Source organism: Pinus tabuliformis, chromosome J, assembly GCF_031772625.1.
Source record: "Pinus tabuliformis cultivar Carrire ecotype Pingquan chromosome J, CPIR1, whole genome shotgun sequence".
Lineage (NCBI taxonomy): Eukaryota > Viridiplantae > Streptophyta > Pinopsida > Pinales > Pinaceae > Pinus > Pinus tabuliformis.
The window spans coordinates 317706622-317728680 of record NC_142295.1 but is presented as its reverse complement, the minus strand read 5'-3'; the positions used below and the strand labels follow the sequence as shown (position 1 = coordinate 317728680).

Here is a 22059-nt window from a genome sequence, read left to right as displayed (position 1 = left end):
AAGTTTGTATTTGCTAGCCCTCCTTCATGTGTCTTTTGGGTTTCCATTGAACATGAAGGCTCATTTCATCATATTTTATATCAGTCAAATCCACCTGAAATGCAGTCATTTGACGTTCCATTAGGTCACCTAGGTTTTATTTTCCCAAGGTCCAATTAATCACCATCTCACCGCATAGGGTCAGCAAACAATGAGAGTCAAGAAAATAATATCTTTTTCAACTAAATAAAGCTTTCCAAAGCATGTAACCTGGTTACTGAAAGCCCTAAATTTGATTTCAAGAAGGGATTTTATTCGAAGTTTGTAAATTAAAACTTCACAGATGTAATAATTTTGTTTTTGTTTTTGTAATTTTATGTAATAAGTTATTTTTTAGCTGCATACTCAAGTCCATTGCCAAAAGCATCCCAAGCAAAAGTCAAAATCAGGATTGCCAAAGCATCATCCACCTGTCAAGAGAAAAAAAGTCAAAAAGTCAAAAAGCATTAATATGAAAATTTGAAAATGACAAGAAACATTAGAAAGAGGGTGTGCAACTCATAAATTATATTTCATCCAAGTATAAAGGCTCTCAAACACACCCATGAAGCTTCATTTGCACTCTATCACTCTCAAAACTCCTCAACAAAAGAAATTTGTCGATTTTAAGGCGAAATTAGGCAAAATAGAGCAAGAGGCCACATTTAGTAGGGTCGTTGCATGTTTAGTCGGGTCGCTGCACATTTGACTGGGTCACTGCGCGTTTTCTAGAGATTCCAATGTTATTTACAATGGCGCTGCGCTCCTGTAGCTGAAGGGCGCGTTTTCCTAGGTCGCTGTGCCTTTGCCTGGGTCGCTGTGCATTTGCCTGGAAGGAGCCAAAACGTGCTAGAAACCCTCCATCACCACCAAGTTTCCAAGTTGGTCATCATATACTTTAGCAAATCAGGTTGGTGGCAGATTTACTCACTCCTTCCCTCCATTATTCACCTACATAGGGTTTAAGTTGTTTGTTGTTATTACTAAGATCAAACCCTAGTAATACATTCCCACCATCTCAAATCACACTTCCTAGCTTTCATTATCATTCCCCCTCACTTAACAACTATCCTCTATCACCTCCCTCATTCCACACATCCCCATCTCCTCCTCGTCATCTCTCTTCACATCATTCCACATTTCCCTAGGGTTTTGACAACAACAAATCATGGTATAAGAAGAACACAGAAGTCAAAGTGAGGAAGAAAAACAACAGAGGAGGATATATAAAAAAGGAGGGAGAATCATCAGATATGAGCCAGCCAACACTAGAGAGCTCATGACATCTCCTATCACTGTCACAAGCTTCAAACATATGGGTTGTTTTGATTTTTGTGAGAAGGTGGAAAGAATCCAGCATCATTCTGAATTGACCAGACAATTCATCATCAACCTCCATGACAACCAAGCAACCCTTGCCGGTGTCACCTTTACTGATCTGAAAATGGGGCTCTCAGGATTCTTGTCTAAATTACAAGAACCTCTCCCATGTCCAAAGCTTTAAATTTTCCCAAGTCTTAATGATTAACCAATGCAGAACTAAGAAATTCTTGAAAATAAGGTGTATGGTTGTATTTGTTTTCAACTGATTATTTACTTTAAAATCTGTTGTTTGTGCTGATATGGGAATGTGCTTACTGATATATAAATGCATATAACGGTAGTTAAAGCAGCAGTAAAAACAAACACAAAAGACAACAATATAATATAGAGTTCACCCTGATATCTTGGGCTACGTCTCCTTGAGCTCTAGTCAACTTGACTAGGCTCCCTGGGATTCTCGCAATAATTCTTTTACAAGTTCCACACTCAACTCCAATGTTTTACACAGGAACATTGGGCTCAGAAAACCATCTTATCCCTTGGCTCAGGGAGCTCTTTGGCTTTCTAGCTCTGGCTCTTGGCTCTGGCTCTGGCTCTTTCTCTGGCTCTTGGCTCTGACTCTAGCTCTGGCTCTTTGGCGCGGGCTCTGGTTTTGGCTCTCAGCTCTTGCTTCTGGCGCTCGCTCTGGCTATGGCTCACGGCTCTCTGCTTTGGCTTCTATAAGCTCTTCCTCTCAGCCTTTGCATGCCTCTTTGAGTCGCTCGACCTCCAAGCAACTTCAACAGTAATATGTTGTTGTCAATTGATCTCTCTGGCTTTTCACTCGACCTCCGAGTGACTCCAAAGAATCTCTACGCATTCAACTTTTTCTCGTTGTTCGCTCTCCTCTCTTCTTCCGTCCCCCCCTCTCTCTATCTCTGTCAGTTTGTGGCTTTAAGCCATCTGCTTCCTGACTGTTCGTTTCCGCTTTCAGTTCTCTCGTTCCCTGCCTCTATCCATTTGAATCCCTTCTTTCGGCTGTTACAGTCATTGCATCACTCCTCACAGGGAAGTGGCCACCTATTCCATAACGGATAAGTGTCAAGTTCACCGGAAACACTTGATCGTTTGAAACAGCCATTATTTCTGTTTACTCCAAGAATGCCTGCAAAACACGAATCTCTGCCAACTCATCGTCCCCATCAGACTTCAAATCTTTATGCTTCGTAGCTTATTTCTCCCTCGGGTCCGGTCATCCATCAGGTGGAACCTTCGCCGTTGATCTAGGACCCCCAGATCCTATAGTCTGCGCTTATATCGCGCAGTTGAGTTGCTTGACCGTTAGTCCGCGATGTAAGCGGTTTTTCTCTCTCCTTACCGGATACGTGTCACTCAGTGTATGGAATCACTGGGTCCTCGGCCAAAACCGCTTACTACCTGAAATGCCTCCGATATTCTGCCAGTTTTGAGTGCGGGACTCGCCTGTCAGTTTTAGTGCTTTCCCACGGTTTTTCTGGTTTCCCTTGTGACCGAGCGCTTGGGGCTTTTCCTTCTCGAGGGGTTTTGCCCAGCGATACGCAATTAGCGCTAATCACGTATCAGAAACAACCTCCATTTCTGGGTTTGAGCTTCCCAACTGCCATTTTTGCGCCATGCACAGTCTCCATGGGCCAACGATCAAGCGCTTTGACCAAAGGTCCTCATTGCTCCGTGCTGGCTACAAATTACCATTATTCAAAGGTTATTTCTGATAAGCTCGGTATTTACAAGACTTTGAACTTCGGCATGAGTTTCTTTATAGAGTTTGGGCAACTTTAAGATGGTTTAAGGATCCAATTCGGATCATGCCTTCCCACTAAAAGAACTTTTGGTCCACCAAAAGACTGATATACTGATCTGAGCAGTAATGAGAGTAACAACACCCCCTTCTTTCAGCCTCCCTACACTTGACTTTGCATAGTGCCTCTAAACCATAATCTCTAACCACTTCCCTTCTTGGATGGGTTGGTCGTCTTGGGAAGAACTGTTTTCCTCCTTGAATTCATGCAGAACTTCTACTGTGAAGTTTATAGAAGGTAGTTTGAAATTCTTTGCCTTGATCCTTGATCCAAGGTGGCTCAAACGAATGTGAAGTACATCTTCTCCACAAAACTTTCATTTGTACCTATTTGAAAAGCTGCCAACAACAATTGTTAACAACAGCAGGTATACAGACAACAACTGGATGGACTAACTCCCACTTCAACAAAGAAACATATTTCACATCTTGTGAAACCTTCCTTGTCTTATATCTGCATACAAATGATTAACTAGATAACAAGCCAATAAAACATGCCTTTAAAACAAATGACCCTTTAGGTCAAGCATGTAGAAAAATACCTTTAGGACTTTTTTCCAAAAGATGAATCACTTCATCATTATCTCCATTTTGGAGACCAAGTTAACTTCTCCCAAGCCAACATTACATGCATCTCATGCTCATGCATGCATTCCATCTATCAACTTTCGCTTAAGTACACTGTACTTTCGAAGCTGAAATGAACATATTGTTGTAGCAATAAAGTGAGTTTCCTACTCAACCTTTTTCCATTTACCATTTTGGTAAGATCCTGCAACTTGCCTTTATTCCACAAAGAAATGCAAATAGATGCACCAAAGGACATGTAGTCTTAATTGGATAAGAATTCTAACCATTTCTTACCAATTCATTTCAAAGGTCTCTCCTTGGTTTGCATATCAGCATCAATATGTGAATCATCCTGAAACACATCAATCATGGAATCTTTATTTCCATCCTTGCCATTTTATTTTTCCACCTTCTCCTTCAGCTTTGGTGGAAGCAGTGTTGGATTCAAAGTCCAACACCCTTCAACAAGATGCCCTTGCTTATGGCAGTAAGTGCAACACATGTGCATCCTTTTGACAACATGATTTGCCTTGTCCTGTGGACCTTTGGCTGCTTGCTTCTTTTCCTTCAAAAGTTTCCTGTATGTGGCCATCCTCTTCCAACATCTAGAAACATAATGGTTATCCAAACCACAAAAGGAACATGCAATTCTTTTTCCATGCTTTACAAAATCAAAAGGAATGTGTTTAGAACCAGATTTATACCTGCCTCTTTCACCTTTATTGCCTTCATGAGTAGGTGAAGCAAATGAAGAAGTGGCTCCCTTTGGAACACCGTCACTTTCTTCAAGGCTGTCAGAGTTTCCACAACTCTCTAGTTCAAGTGTGTGCTTCTGAACACCTGCATCCTGCGAATGATGTTTCGAGCTATTGCATTCCTCCTGAATACAATCTTCACACTTCTGAGGTAGAGGACCTGCAATGAAACTCCTTTTGGGAACTGTTTCAATGGACTTCATGGCAGCTTTGGAGCTCTCTCCATAAGACTATCCATAGCCAAGACCCAAATACTTAGGCCTTTCCTCAACCATTATTGGCTCAACAATACCTTGTGCATGTTTTCCCAAGCCCTTTCCTTCATAGCCCATCTTGGACATTAGCTTGGAACCTATGCCTCTAGTATGTTTTTCAAAAGAACCAATATAAGCATTCTTAGAGGAATTTGAAGACAAACAAGAATGGTTTACCTCTTCTTCAAGCTAATACTTGACCAAGGCTTCTTTGGCAACAAAGAGTTGTGATTCCAACTCATGCATCCTTTTCAGGTTCATATTTGCAATATGAAGTCGCCTCTCCATTTCCTGCAATTTGTCAGAAAGCAACCGCTTCTCTTCCTCCACAGAATTCAACTGCTCTCTAAGTAGGTTGCTCTTCCTACCATCCTCATACATTTCTCTCACCATATCCATCATGGTGGACAATTCTTGCTTCATATCTTCATCAAAGACTCTTGTGAAGAAAGAAGAATTTGAGGACTCACTTGTAGAATTTGTCATTATGCCAATGAACAAAAGAACTTCAAACAAGATTAATAAAGAGCTTACTCAAGCAACCTTTTGCAACAAACCTCTTGTGCTTCAAGGGTTTCTTTGAGGTCTTTTGGGGATAAGAAGAATGCCTTCAACCCTTCTTCCTTCTTGTCCTTCCTGGACTGAGCTATCAATAGCTTTCCCTTCACCTCTGCAAACTCAAACAATAGTCAGTCTACAAACAAGCATACAATCATTCAGAAAATCAATCTGTGACTGCCCAAACACCTTTTGGACAAGCAATCTTTGCTCTGTCAATCAAGCATTCTGATACAACCTTCTTTGAAGGTGGGGTTAATCAATCTTAAGCTCTGATACCACCTGATCTGAAAATGGGGCTCTCAGGATTCTTGTCTAACTTACAAGAACCTCTCCCACTTCCAAAGCTTTAAATTTTCCCAAGTCTTAATGATTAACCAATGTGGAACTAAGAAATTCTTGAAAATAAGGTGTATGCTTGTATTTGTTTTCAACTAATTATTTACTTTAAAATATGTTGTTTGTGCTGATATGGGAATGTGCTTAAACTGATATATAAATGCATATAACAGTAGTTAAAGGAGCAGTAAAAACAAACACATAAGACAACAATATAATATGGAGTTCACCCTGATATCTTGGGCTACGTCTCCTTGAGCTCTAGTCAACTCGACTAGGCTCCCTGGGATTTTGGCAATAGTTCTTTTACAAGTTCCACACTCAACTCCAATGTTTTACACAAGAACATTGGGCTCAGAACACCATCTTATCCCTTGGCTCTGGGAGCTCTTCGGCTTTCTAGCTCTGGCTCTTGGCTCTGACTCTAGCTCTGGCTCTTTGGCATGGGCTCTGGTTCTGGCTCTCAGCTCTCGCTTCTGGCGCTCGCTCTAGCTGTGGCTCGCGGCTCTCTGCTCTGGCTTCTCTAAGCTCTTTCTCTCGGCCTTTGCATGCCTCTGTGAGTCGCTCGACCTCCAAGCAACTTCAACAACAATATGTTGTTGTCAATTGAGTTCTATGGCTTTTCACTCGACCTCCGAGTGACTCCAAAGACTCTCTGCGCATTCATCGTTTTCTCACTATTCGCTCTCCTCTCTCCTTTCGTTTCCCCCCCTCTCTATCTCTGTCAGTTTGTGGCTTTAAGCCATCTGCTTCCTGACTGTTCATTTCCGCTTTCAACTCTCTCGTTCCCTGCCTGTGTCCATTTGAATCCCTTCTTTTGGCTGTTACAATCACTGCATCACTCCTCACAGGGAAGTGGCCACCTATTCCGTAACGGATAAGTGTCAGGTTCACTGGAAACACTCGATCGTTTGAAATGCCCGTTATTTCTGTTTACTCCAAGAATGATTGCAAAACACGAATCTCTACCAACTCATCATCCCCGTTGGACTTCAAATCTTTATGTGTCATAGCTTATTTCTCCCTCGGGTCCAGTCATCCATCAGGTGGAACTGTTGCCGTTGATCTAGGACCCCCAGATCCTACGATCTTTGCTTATATCGCGCAGTTGAGTTGCTCGACCGTTAGTTCGCGATGTAAGCGGTTTTTCTCTCTCCGTGCCGGACACGCGTCACTCAGTGTATGGAATCGCTGGGTCCTCGGCCAAACCCGCTTACTGCCTGAAATGCCTCCGATATTCTGCCAGTTTTTAGCGCTTTCCCACAGTTTTTCTGGTTTCCCTTGTGACTGACCGCTCGGGGCTTTTCCTTCTCGAGGGTTTTTTCCAGCGATTAGCGCTAATCGCGTATCAGAAATAGCCTTCGTTTTTGGGTTTGAGCTTCCCAACTTCCATTTTTGCACCATGCATAGTCTCCATGGGCCAATGGTCAAGCGCTTTGACCGAAGGTCCTCGTTGCTCCATGCTGGCTGCAAATTACCATTATTCAGAGGTTATTTCTGATAAGCTCGGTAACTACAAGACTTTGAACTTCGGCATGATTTTCTTTATATAGTTTGGGTAACTTTAAGATGGTTTAAGGATCCAATTCGGATCATTTACTATAACTTCTGCTATCATATCAGCTGCCACTGGGATCCCAAATGTTGGGGAAAAATGGTTTAAACAAGCAGAATTGGATTATTGCTACTATGAGCCATATCTTAAACCCAACCACAAGAATGAAATAAGGAGGATTTTCCCTTTCTCTTACCTCCTAGACAGACATGTTCCTATGATGAAAATCATCATGAAGTACTTCACATGTGAGGGTAGGTTTTCTAGGATCTATTCCTATCATATTCGGTTACTCATGCATTTTACAAGAGTGAGAATGCTCAATATGCCCTACTATCTTTACCGAGATATCGACAAGATGTCATACATTGCCCAAAGGAAAGATCATGATCATCAAATGCATAACATATTTCACCATTCTCTCATCAAGATGATAGTCCTACACCACCTTGATTAGCTTAGCATTGCATGGGACACTTTCATATCCAATGAAATTTTCACAGTCCCACCTATTCAGCATGTCCAAGAGGCACCTTCATCCTCTCATCCATCCACCTCCATTCCTCCACCTCAGTCCATACATCGTTCATCCTCATCTAATGAGTCAGCCACACCATCACCTCCATCATCACCATTTCATGATCCTATTCATTCACCTGGCAGAGATGAAGGCACTGAGCAAGGGCATATTGAGCAAGGTGAGAGTAGCAAGCCCAAAAGGGTTGGTTTAGGTACCTTGGCACATACCTATCAGAGAGGTCATAGGTAAGTGTTTGCCCCACTGATTGTGGGAGGGGCCTTTCCTTATTCATCAACAAAGCAAGTACATAAGGGTAAGGAAAAAGTTGTAGAGGCAGAGATCCAATAACAAGAGGAAGACCTCCATGAGATAGAGCATGATTTTCAGTTAGTTGACTCAAATGAGCATGATGACAGGAAAGCACATCTATTGTCATCAAGAAGAAGAATGCACTCATAGATGAGCTCGAGGTCAACTTGCAAAGGGCCAAATGGATCATTTCCTACTATAAGTAGGAAACAAGCAGTTTGAGGTCAAACATGAGCTCATGAAGATTTAGCTCAGAAAGGAAAAGGGAGAGGATGAAAAGGTAAAGGCCTTACTTGATGAGGCATATGGGTAGTATGGTAACCCACTTGATGAACAGGTGCCAAGAATAAGGCCAAGGACTAGAGGCCTAAAGAGAGCTTTGGAGCAAGAAAGAAAAAGGGAGGCAGAACTAGCCAATGAGCTCACCTTGAATGAGCAATTTTCCAAGATGGTAAATGAAAACTGAGAACATTGGCTTGAGAGGGTGAATGATCATCTGGACAAACTCCTAGACAAGGCCAAGAAGGACAATGATATTCAAAGAAGGATGGCGAAGCACTATGCCATGAGAGACAAAATTGCAAGGGCCAAGCTCAAAAGAGCTCATGCAAAAATTGAGGCCTTGACCAAGCAAGAGGAGAAAAAGAGGTTGGATATCCTTGCCGAGGCATCATTCCATGCCTCAAACATATAGCCAACTGTCAGCCCACCAATTTTGATGATTGTTAAACAATTTTGGCAAGATATGTTTTGTTGTGTTTTTTGAGAAATTTTGGCACAGTTAGCATGATCAAACACGCAGCACCATGGACACTGCGCTATTTTTTGGAGAATCCAATGAGAAAATGGTCAGCATTTGTGAATTAAGAATGATGAGGACATGCACCCTGTACATTTTATAAGCATTTGGAGAAAAATTGGTCAGCGAAAAGGGTCAAAAACTACCAAAAAATCACCTTTCTGCCTCTTTTTTGGCCTGTTGCTGCGCATTTGAGTAGTCTTGGGAGATTGTAGTTTTGGAGGGGAAAATCAAGCCCATTTTGAAAACCAAGGGAATTTTTGGAAACTAGACAAGATAAGCTTTCCAATGAGCTATCTTGGGCTATATTTGGACATTTGGACGGTAGTCAAAAGTTAGCTTGAAGAGGTCGCTACGCGTTTGACATTGGCGTTGCGCGTTTGACAGTCTTATGCTATTTTCACTGTTTCACTCCAAGTTGACTTTAACCTATGGGAAATTCAAGTTTTACTCATGTAATTGATCTATATGATGTAATTATTATGTTGTTACTTTTTCCTATGGTAGATACATCAGTTAAATGGCCTATGTGGCATGTAATGAATCAGTTTGCTAGAGTGAGGGATGAGTCACTTTGACCACCCTACACTCCAGCTATCAGTTCAACCTTTCTTGCAACTGCTCCTCCTCTCATGGATTCAACCCCTGAGCCTAGGATGAGTTGGTTTTAGGCCTATATTATGTATTTTCTTAGTCATTTTATAGGTTGGATTTAGTGGGATGTTGTACTAGTGATCAGAGGCTATTGTATCAGATTTTGGTGAGTTTCAATAGATGAGTTACAACTATTTTTTTGGGATACATGTGGTATGAATGTTTAGCATTGTTTCTTCTTTGTGATCATTTGTATGAATGTTTTATCAGTTCATAAACCATTTCATGTCTGTTATATGGTAATTTTCAAGTTGATAGGCAGAATACATGCTTGCTCATGCTCTGTTTTGGGAAATTTATCATACTTTGTCCATTTTTCTTCAATTTAGGATGAATACATCTCTTATCATCTTCCTAACTCCTCATCAGTCTTAAACCATCTCAACAAATCACCTTTTAAGTTTTAAGCTTCATACCTACCTTGCCCCTTTGAATGTCTGCAATCATATCTCATTTGCCCTGACCTAGTCCCTCTGACCTAAATCACTCATCCTTGTGACTACCCAACCAAATCAAATCAAACAACCCTTTGCACTATACATCTAGCCTAAAACCCTAAACTATCCAACCCTCCTAGCTGTGACCCTTTGGAGAGAGCCCTCTCCGGCTTGGTAGGGCTAGCTACCAAGCTAAAAGACTGGTCTGTGGTTACCTCAGTCGGACTCTTCCTCAGCCTTGGAGATCCGGAGGAGTGATAACACACTAGAGAAAAACCCAAATGCATTTCTGCCCAAAATTTCTAGCAATTTGAGTTTGCTTTGACATAATAGAGTATTCACTGCATTGATGGTGCACGCTGATTCATAGTTTTGTTCTTAATTTTACCATATAATATATAGAAATCAAGAAATTGTAGAATGTTTAAACAAGATAATGGGGTATTGATTGTATTATTATGACATGGCAATTGTAATTTATGTATAGTATTGTTCTTAATTTGATTTATTTTCTCTTTTTTCAAAATTTCCACTTAGAGTATCTTAGCTATCCTTCAGTTAAGAAATTTTTTTTTTTCGTTATTTTAAGTTTTTTTTTTTATTTTTTATTAAATTTTTGAAGAATATTATTAATTTTTATTTTATTTTATCTTTATATTATTATTATTATTTGAATAATCTTATTTTTACACATAATTTTGCACAATAAACAAAATTCATGTGATGGCAATGTGAAAAAAAAACAAGAACAATGACGTTGCCACTACCTCTTGTTAATTTCTATCTAAGCATTGATAAAAATAAAAATAAAATATCATCATTACAAAACAACCAAGAAACAAAACTAATTGAGCCTCTCAAGAAACTGCAATGTCCCAAACTCCCAGTTCCTTGGGATTAATAGATAGTCATGGAATGAAGGTCCATGTACCAAAAAATTGTTAGAATAAGCTAATTAATCCTACATGAGAAGTTGGCTAAAATTAGAGAGTCAGTTAACTGAGTGTTGAATCAAGTCGAGTTACGTTATAGACGAATTTAGTGTGTGGTTGCATGTCAATTTATTTTAGGTGAGTCGCTAGTTGGGGACATATAAATATCCCTCACCGGGTTCATTATAATCAATCAAGTTTTGTGTGATCAATAGAAGAGTCGCAACTCGTGTGTTTTGTGTGTGAAATTTGTGTTTTGGCTCATCTACCTTTCCAACAAATTCGTATCAGAGCGAGGTTACAAAGATCCAGCGAGAGCGGATCAACAGTAATGCATGAGAGAGAAGAGAAATAATTTATGTTCCACTTAGTTGAGCTATAACTCACCTTACAATGGTATTTAGTGTGTTACAATGCTCATGGGCCTAACAAAGAGCTGCGTTATAGGTCGCAACCTTACCGTGTTTTGAAAACACGTGGATTAACTTTGATGTTGGTAGCGTTAGAGGACTAAAGTGGGACTCCATTGTCATGAACGACATTAGCACGCAACCCGTCATCATAAGAGGTGCATTAATAGAGCAAAGAACATATATTTTTTGTAAGTGCAAAGTCAAGTTCCTTTGGTTTATGTATGAGAGGTTCATATAAAGTGAAGGTTTATATGAGAGGCTTTGAAAAGTTTTTTAATTAAATTTTTTATAAAGGTGTGAGCGTGAGTACTTTATAAAGTTTTTTTTATATAAAGATATTTTTATATAGAAAATAAATAAGGGGTTTATAAATTTCTTTAGCAGAAGAGGAATTTATTATTTTAGGAGAAAGTTTGTTTTTGAAGAAATATGGCTTTCTCAAATTTCCAGCCCTAGTTCCCAACGTTTACAGGGAAGGATTATGATGTGTGGGCCATTAATATGGCGACCAAATTGCAGGCTTATGATGTTTGGGATTATGTCTAGCTTGGGTTTTCAGAACCTAAAAATGAAGAAGAAGAACTAGCCCTCACTAATGCAGAGAGGGAACTATGGAAGAAATACAAAAAGAAGAAAGCACAAATGTTGCATCGTATCCAATAATGAGTAGATCGAGAAGTGTTCCAGAAGATTATGATAACACATTCAACAAAAGAAGCATGGGATACCTTTGTGGCAGCTATAAAGGTATGGCCAAAGTCAATATTGTTAAGTTGTTGAATACTAGGATATATTTTGAAAGGCTACAGATGAAGGAGACATAGGACATCGATTCCTTCATGAATCTGGTCATGATTATCCTAAATCAGTTAAAAATTTACGGTGAGTAAATTAAAGATCAAATAGTGGTTGAGAAGGTCCTCAGATCTTTGTCTACCAAATTTGATGTTGTGATAGTAGCCATAGAAGAAGCCAAGGATTTGACATCACTAATAGTTGATGAGTTGATGGGATCACTTCCATCAAATGAGGCAAGGATAGATAGAAATAAGGATTTCACTTTAAAGACTGCTTTAAAAAGTCAGGTTTCTATTTCAAGAGACAGAGGTTGAGGCAGAAGTACATCGAGAGGCAGAGGACGAGGTGGAAGACATGGTGGTCAGAGATATGGCTGAGAAGAGCATATACATGAAAGTGGAAGCAACATCAGAAGCTTCATCAATAATCAAAGAATTGACAAATCAAAGGTGAGATTTTATTATTGCAATAAATTTGGTCAAAATACCCATGATTGCAGAAAGAGGATAGCTGATCAAGGGAACCAAAGAGTTAATGTCACTACAGAGAGTACTAACTCCATGTTCCTAGCTTGTCATACCATGCATGAACCTTCTGATAATGTGTGGCTATTAGATAGTGGTTGCAGTAACCACATGTCAAGCAACAAGAGTTTGGTTGCAAATTTGGATCAATCTATAAAGATAGAGGTAAAGTTGGGAACTGAAAAGACAATGGATGTAGATGGCAAAGGAGTGCTCAACATTCTGACCAAGCATGGGGAGATGAAGACAATATTAGAGGTATATTATGTTCCTGGTCTCAAACATAATTTGATAAGTGTTGGTCAATTGACATAGAAGGGATACAGAGTTATCCTTCAAGGACAACAATGTGTTATATATGAAAAGCCCCCAAGCAAGCAATTGATAACAACGTTGTAGATAATGAGGAACATACTCTTTCCTCTAGTCGTGAATTACAACGATCACCTCAGTTAGTTTACAGTTGAATGTTCTAATGATTATTGGTTATGGCACTTTCGGTTTGGAAACTTGCATTTTTCTGGTTTAATATTATTGCAGCAAAAACAAATGGTCGAAGGATTACCTCCCATCAAAGAACCTGCTAGTACTTGTGAGTGTTGCATCTTAGGGAAGAAACACTGTGAAAGTTTTCCAAAGGGAGTTGCATACAAAGCAAAACAACCTCTTGAGCTAGTGCATACAAACAAGTGTGGACCTATGAGGACATAATCGATTGGTGGAAGTTGTTACTTCCTCATTTTCATTGATGACTATAGCAGAAAGACTTGGGTTTACTTCTTGAAGCAGAAGTCTGAAACTTTTGCAAAGTTCAAGGAATTCAAAGCCTTAGCAGAGAAGCAAAGTGATCAACAAATCAAGGTATTGAAGTCAAATCATGGTGGAGAATATGATTCAAAGACATTCCATGATTACTATAAACAACATGGAATCAGAAGACAGTTTACAACCAGGTACACATCGCAACAGAATGGTGTAGCAGAGAGAAAGAACAGAACCATTGTGAACATGACAAGGAGCATGTTGAAAGGAAGAAACTTGTCTGATGAGTATTGGGCATAAGCAGTTTCATGTGTTATTTATGTGATAAATAGATCTCCTACAAAGAGTGTGATGAATAGAGTACCAAAAGATGTATGGTCAGGTATGTCTTGCAGCATATCTCATCTCAGAGTGTTTGGATGTGTAGCTTATGCACATGTGCCTAAGGAGCGAAGAGGAAAATTGGATGATAAAAGTGAAAAATGAATATTTACTGGTTATAGTGAGCAATCAAAAGTTTAAAAATGGTATAACTCTGTCACCAAGAAGACCATAATTAGCAGAGATGTTGTGTTCAAAGAAAAAGATTTGTGGAATGGTAGTGTAGACAAAACAGTTGATGCACAAGCACCATTGATGGAAGAGGATGATGTAGCAGAAAATGAGCAGCAGGGATCAAAAGAGCAGACACCAAACAGAGTCACGCCAGCAAGGACTCCAAGATTTTCTGAGCAACATGGATCTTCAAGTAGATCAACAGATCGAGATTCTCCTAGCAATCAATCAAGTGATGAATCAAGCAATGGTAAGAGAAAGATGAGAAGTATGAAAGATATTTATGATGATTTGGATGTTAGTTCAAATTTTGCCTCGTTGTCATTCCAACCTTCTTCATTTGAAGAAGCAATCATAGATGAAAATTGGGTGAAAGCCATGAATGAAGAAATTGAAACTATTGAAAAGAATGATACATGAGATTTGGTTGATTTGCCAAGAGACAAAAATCTCATTGGTGTGAAGTAGGTGTACAAGACAAAGTTGAATGAGAAAGGTGAAATTGACAGATTTAAAGTAAGACTTGCAGCAAAAGGATTCTCGCAGCAACCAAGAATAGATTTTGGAGAAACGTTTGCTCTAGTAGCCAGATTGGATACTATAAGAGTTGTTCTAGCCACAACAGCTCAGAACAAGTAGAAAGTATATCAAATGGATGTGAAATCATCCTTCTTGAATGGAATTATAGAAGAAGAAATTTATGTGCATCAGCCTCCAGGATATGAAGTTGAAGGTAAAGAAGATAAAGTTTACAAGTTGAAGAAAGCGCTCTATGGACTAAAGAAAACGCCTAGAGCTTGGTATAACAAAATTGACAACTACATTATTAAGAATGGATTTTGCAAAAACAACATTGAGCCTACCTTGTACATAAAGGTAAATGAGCATGGACACATTTTTATTGTTTGCTTATATGTTGATGGCATGAATTTTACAGGTGATCTTGAGTAAGATGAATTTACAGCAGTCATGATGAGAGAATTTGAGATGACAAATCTTGGTCTCATGAAATATTTTCTTGGAGTAGAAGTCGAGCAATCTGAAAAAGGAATTTTTATTTGTCAAAATAAATATGGTAGAGATTTGCTGAAAAGAATCATGATGGAAAATTACAAACTTGTCCCTACACCAGTCGCAACAGGTACAAAGTTAAGCAAGGATGATGAAGGATCAAATGTCAATCCAACTCTATTCAAAAGATTGGTTGGCAGTCTCATGTATCTCACAACTACAAGACCAAATATTATGCAAGAAGTAATTTTGATTTCCATATTTATGGAGACTGCAAAAGACACACATTGGAGAGAAGGAAAACGAATTCTGAGATACATAGTAGGAACTAGAGGTTGTGGCATTATGTATGCAAGCACATAAAAGAAGGATTTGATTGGGTACACAAATAATGATTTTGCAGGTAGTTTGGATGATAGGAAGAGAAATTTTGGTTATGTGTTCCATCCTTGTTCAGGTGTGATAACATGGGCATCTAAGAAGCATCATATTGTGACACTTTCGTCAACAAAAGCAGAATATGTGGTAGCAACATCAACATCATGTCAAGCAGTATGGTTAAGAAGAGTATTTGATGGACTCAAGCAGAAACAACAAGGATCAACAACAATCTATTGGGACAAAATCTCAGCGATTGCACTAGCCAAGAATAATGTGTTTCATCAAAAAGGCAAGCATATTGATACTAAATATCACTTTATTGGAGAACTTGTGAGCAATGTAGAAGTTCACTTAAGCCTTGTAAATCAAGTAATCAATTCGCTGATATATTTACTAAGCCATTAGTAAAAGATGTGTTTGAGTTTCACAAAAGAAACTTGGGTGTTGTAAGCCTAGTTGAGATATAGACGGCAGACATGTTTGAGTTGTCATGAGTCATGTCTTAGTTTAGCGGTCGTAATTAAGGGGGAGTGTTAAAATAATCTAATTACTCCCACATGAGGAGAGGAGTTGGCTAAAATTAGAGAGTCACTTAACTGACTGTCAGAGAGTCACTTAACTGACTGTCAAGTCAAGTCGAGTTAAGTGATAGACGAATTTAGTATGTGGTTGCATTTCAAGTTATTTTAGGCGAGTAGCTAATTGGAACCGGCTCATATGTTTTGTGTGTAGAATTTGTGTTTCACATTCACCGATACATTTTGGTTTCTATTTTAAAATCCGTTTGATATTTTCAGAGTAAGTTAATAAAAACTAAAAAGCAATTTTTTATTTTCAATAAACTCTAACTATTTAAAAAAAATTACATTAGATCGGGTATGAAATAAATTAATCATAAGTTTAGAAACAAGATTCATATCCGTCATACACCACAACTTGTAATACAATAAATTATTTTACTAACATTAAAAAAAACGGTTAAACTAACTATTTTGATTCTATTTCTTTTTAGAAGTTCAAAATAAAATTTAATTCATATCCGTCATACACCACAACTTGTAATACAATACAATAAATTATTTTGCTGAGATTAAAAAAAAAACGGTTAAACTTACTATTTTGATTCTATTTCTTTTTAGAAGTTGAAAATAAAATTTCTTGATTAATGGGTCGGAGATTTTTGTTACTAACTAAATTCAACACTAAAAATTGTCCCATGGCTAAAAAAAACCAAACTCAATAAAAAAAATTTAAAACATTGGAAAAAACGAAACCTGCTTTTACCCATAAATGATACAGCCTAATTGCCTAATTTTTAAGAAAAAAAAATAATCATCTAACTTTCAGCCATTCAACCCATAGATCGTACATACTATCATGCAAATATATATATATCATCCGACTCCCACTTACTCTCCGTAATTACTGAGATCATGTGATCTTCATGAGTTGTTCAAAAGACGGTGGCCGTCATAATCTCCGGCTGTTTTGCACACAAGAAATGTTCTACCTTTATCATGATCTTGCAGGTATCCCCATCAAAAATAAAAAAATTCTACATTTTTTTTTTATAGTCATATTCTGCAATTCCTTCCAGGTTTGTATTTATACACTGAGCAATCTAAGTTATGTCTGTCTGTCTTATCTGTGGGTTCTCGCCATTACTTTTTTTTCAGTACTGAAAAGCTTTAGCATAGCTGGATGTAGAATCCGTTTTTCAGGATTTTTTCCAACATAGTCATCATGTCTCATGAATGGAATATAGGTGAGGAGGTTATCATTAAACCCTCACAATTACCCCGGCTATACATCATTGACAATTCTCACCACTACTTTGTCATATCCAAAGGTGTAAATTATCTCCCAACCTCTTTATTATTGGTGACTGGTCTTCCAATTTTTGGTAACTACTTCCACATCTTCACTGATCCCGGTCCAATTGTTAGAAACCATAGAAAGCGTGCATTATAAGTTATATGTATAGTATATATATCATTGATTCATTTGATTTTAGTCTTAGTACTAGTTTAGATCTATTTTAAATATAGATTTAAATTAGATAGAGGGAATTTTGACTTATGTTTTTTTAAATGTAAAATATAAAGTGTTATTTTTCATTATTTAAATTATATTTTGAAATGATAAAAAATTTAACCACAAAAAAATATTTTTTTCCTATATATAAATATATATGAAATTAATATTAACATAAATTAATTAATATAAATCTTTAAATAATTTATTTAAATATCTTGTTCAAATCTCAATCATTGATTGAAACCAATCTAAATTCAAAAAAAATATTTAACTAGAAAAACAACTATAAATAACTAGTAATAGAATTCAAACATGATTGGCACTTTAAGACTTTAAATTGACACTTCAATACACACACTGACACGCCAAACCATTACTTCCACTACATATTTTTATATACAGCCAGTGGTTTGATATATTTCCCACCTAACTTGGTTTTTCCTGTGCCTCTTTATTTGTTGGCAGTTTGTTGCAAATTTTGTGTGATTCGCGTATCTTCCAAAAAAAAACAAAATATGATTATATTTCAGTGGTTAGGAAAGGAAAAGCCCAATCGATCAATCGAATCGATAAACAGTGTACCGTGTTTACTTTTTCTGTACATGCAGCCACTCTGGTTTTTGGCACCCGAGACTCTAAACCATGTTAAGCCTGGTTAAGATGCTCATCATTTCCGTGTATAATTAGCTATGGCCAGCCCTTGAACTTCCCCTTACCCATGAGGTCGCCCTCGAGGGCATTGAATCTCCAGATTTCTGATCCTGTCCATTTGGGTTTTTTGCTAAAAGCCAAGGAGGATTTTGGGTTTTGCAGCTGCCGCACCATGGACACCCACAGCATAGATATGCTATATCCCTCGTCAATGCAAACCGAAAAGGCGGAGGGTGAAGTTGCGACAGTCGCCCCACGCGTCTCCAGCATAGTGGATCGTCTGCCGAGTCAAAAGTTGGAAGCAGCTTATGTGCCGCAGGTGGTTTCACTCGGTCCTCTGCATTTCGGAAAACCCCAACTTGGCAAATATGAAACATTCAAAGACGAGCTCCCTCACATACTCGTTCACAGAGCTGGTCGCCCTCCCTTCAAGAACCTGGTTGCAGACATGATAGTGCAGGGTAGTAAGATTCGGCAATGGTATGAGCTCCTCCATATTTGTAATGCAATGAGTGACGAGGAACTGGGTTGGATCTTGGCTCGCGACGGCTTATTCCTTTTGCGATTCTTAAGGTATGCTTTCCTTTACAACCCTCATGTTCAGATTTGGCAACAAAGTCTCTCATACCACAAGTATATATCATTTTGGATCCCGATTTTAACATTTTTGAGTCCAGGTTTATCCAATATTACATTTCTGCAACATTCAAATATATATATTTTGATATTGCATAGAACAGTCTAATCGTATAAGGTTAAGAAATTAGTTTTGGGGACGATCATCACAAATTATTATTTACTAATGTAGAATGATTCAAGGAAAACTAATTATGAAAAGAAGTAAGCTTTAATACCTCTTTGTCTTGAGTAGTTAACTTATTTGCTTGATCTCTTAACCAAACTAACGAAATGTAATTTATTTATTTATTTTTATAAATATTAAATCCATTAGCTTTGGGGACTGTCATTACAGACTATTATCTACTCATACAGGATGACTCAAGGAAAACTAATTATTAAAAAAAGTAGGCTATAATTTCTTCCAGATACCTCTACATCTTGAATAATTAACATATTTTAAGGAACTCTTAACCAAACAAATAAAATATAAATTTTTATTTATTTATATAATAAATTAAATATATATATTTATTCCAAAAAAATGTAACTTCTATTTATACAATAAAATAGATGTGCGCATTCTTCTGGCCACAATAGTATTTTCTTCGTAATTTGTATATGTGTATACAAAATTTGTTATGGAACCTCCATGTTTAAAATTAGTTTGTAACACACTGTCATGATCCGATAAAAAGAAACTAAAAGCAAAGCTGTTTCTGAAAAACTGTAAAGAAGCCATAAATGTCTTCCAAGATAATCACTGCGATATATGCACATAGCTGATCTGTAGCTTGTAAATTGAAAATATAAACAATTTCAAGAAACCCTTACATATATTCCTGAAACAACTACTTTGCTTAAATAATTAGCGCCCTTGTTTAGTCAAACCAAAGGGAGACTTCCTTTTATCTCAAAAACAGAGCGTGTCCCTTTATCCAGATGCAATCGAAAATCAACCTCTTCATATATATATATATATATATATATATATATACATCTTTACTTAACATTTTTTATTAATGTGTCTGCAAATAATATCAAACCATACCATACTTATTTCTAACCAGTAAAAGCCGTTTTCTGGGTTTCTATGGTTTGAATGGAACAATCATTATGTGTGGAATTGTAATATTGTGTTATTATTAATATAAACAGAAATTGAAATGAAATAAAATTTAGTATTTATAAATATTTTTATTTATTATATTTAACATTTAAAACATATTTAACTATTGATAAATTTATAAATTATTGATAAATTAGAATTTAAATTTATTAAAATAAAATATTATCAAAAACTTTCAATAAAGTCAGTAGGGTTGGGGTTTGAGGTTTGGGTAAGTCAATTGATAATGGTATTGGAAATGAAGTTTTATTCTACCAGAAGTTTTGGATTGAAATTTTGTGTTATGTTTTAGTGGAGTGAGAAGTTGAACATTATAGAAATATAATACTACTCAACTTAAAAAAAATCTCAATAAAATATACTAAACTCTAAAAATATATTTTATATTTATGAATTTGCTTCTAAAATATATATTGTTGTTGTGGTTTTTTAGGAAGATCTTCACCCGGGAATCAGACTGTGATCAAGCAACTCGTTTTTTCTTTTTACAAAACCAACTACCATCGGCAGTGGAGGAAGATATTATGAAACTGGAAAATCAAACTACCATGTTTGCAGCGGTGCAGGAAGATATTATGAAGGTACAAAATCAAATACCCATGTTTGCCTTACAGATGATCCTCCAATGGCAGGCAGGCACAGATCTCGATCTCAACTCAATTTTGAGACACATTTGGCACACTCTATCCCCTTTTCTATGCAAACGTGACAAGCTGGATTCATATGTTTTAGCCGCTCCCTCATTAAGGCCAGATTCACATCTTTTAGGGTTCGTGTATGAAAATATCATCCGCCTTCGGATCCCACAGATCATGCAGAACACTATCGAATGTGGAAGAAAAGGAGGTACATCACTCTCCCATCAGCTGTAGAACTCAGAAGAAAAGGAGTGAAATTCGCTGCGCACGTTGAACATCTCAACAAAATACGTTTCGATAGCAAAACCCACACGATTCACTTGCCCACCATCGAAATGGACGAGAGAACAGAAGTTGTCATGAGAAATTTGGTGGCATTCGAGGCATTCGTTTGCAAAAAGGAAACGAAACCGCTGCTGTGCTATGAGGATTTGATGGACCGGTTGATCAGCACAGCTGCCGATGTTGAGGTGCTGAGAAATGGCGGTATAATCCACAATGGCTTGGCCACCGACGAAGAGGTAGTCGGTGTCTGGGACGGAATGCGGAAAGCAATGGGTAAGGGTAAGTACGAACCAATTGAGTCAGCGATTGATGCCGTTACAACTTTCTACACGAATTACGAATATATAATGATATGTGCTGAACTGAGATATAAGTACTTTCCAAGGGCGTGCCTTGTAGCATCTACGTTGGCAGGATGTATCGTATTGCTTTTAAGTATATTGCAAGCCATTCTGTCGTGGGAACAAGTCCGGCTTCAACAACAGAGTATGAAGAAATAATCGTATCGTCGTCGGGTATTGTGATTGGATTTACTTGCTGAACTTTACATTAATTGCTTTTCACGGTATATGTTTGCCTGTTTTTTTTAATGGGGTGGGAAAACCATGGTTCCCACCCCTTTTTTTCCTTTCGGGCAGGTTGAAATGTGTAAGTGTGTTATTTTTTCTATCCATGGCGTCATTTCACTTCAACGTGGCATGGCAGGGCATGGAAAGCTTCACAACCCAGTGGCATGGCAGGGCATGGAAAGCTTCACATTCCAGTGGCAGCGCTCTTTTCTTTCATACAAGTTGAAATGTATCAGTGCGTTTCTCTTACTGTACTTGGCGTTACTTCACTTCCCAGTGGCAGGCGGGGCAGGGAAGGCTTTGTTACAGGTATTAAGTTTTCCAAATTTTCCTAACTTGAAATCTGCAACTGTTAAGCGTTTTCAAGGGACAATGCACTCTATGTACAGATTATCGTTGAGATATAAATTTGTACTATTAACTTTGCATTCTAGAGCAAGCACTGTTTTGGTTTAAACTATTGAAGCAGAGGTTGATAGTGTCAAGTCATTTATTATTTTTAAATATATTTTTTAATTTATAATTATTCAATATTATTTATTGATTTTTGTTTGTTTAATATCAAAAGGTACGAAGAGAAGCTAGCAAGCATATAGTATTTTAATTTGGTATGGTCTTGTCCAAGGAAGCCCTCAAAGGTATTTTTAGGGAGACTTTTAAAAATAATTTTAAGGTAATTTTTTCATTTTTTTTTACATTTAAATATAGGGGTGTTGGAATAGTTTTTATAATAAAAATGGATTCAATATTATTAAAAACAGTTAGAAAGTCTTCAAATTATTAAGAGAAGTTAGCAAGCATATAGTATTTTAATTTGGTATCAGTCAAGGAAGCCCTCTAAAGAGATTT

The 22059-nt window shown here is 37.6% G+C and overlaps 1 protein-coding gene across 1 annotated transcript in view; it reads left to right on the top strand.

Moving 5' to 3' along the window:
• The window catches only part of LOC149227015 (uncharacterized), a 63166-nt gene extending 41500 nt beyond the window's left edge, over positions 1-21666 (top strand). The window contains 7 exon segments of the mRNA XM_089380375.1: positions 12055-12134; positions 12338-12499; positions 13939-14084; positions 17971-18544; positions 20152-20510; positions 20513-21127; positions 21347-21666. Of these exon segments, the coding sequence (XP_089236501.1) occupies positions 12055-12134; positions 12338-12499; positions 13939-14084; positions 17971-18544; positions 20152-20510; positions 20513-21127; positions 21347-21666 (2256 nt within the window).
• The last annotated feature ends 393 nt before the right edge of the window (positions 21667-22059 follow it).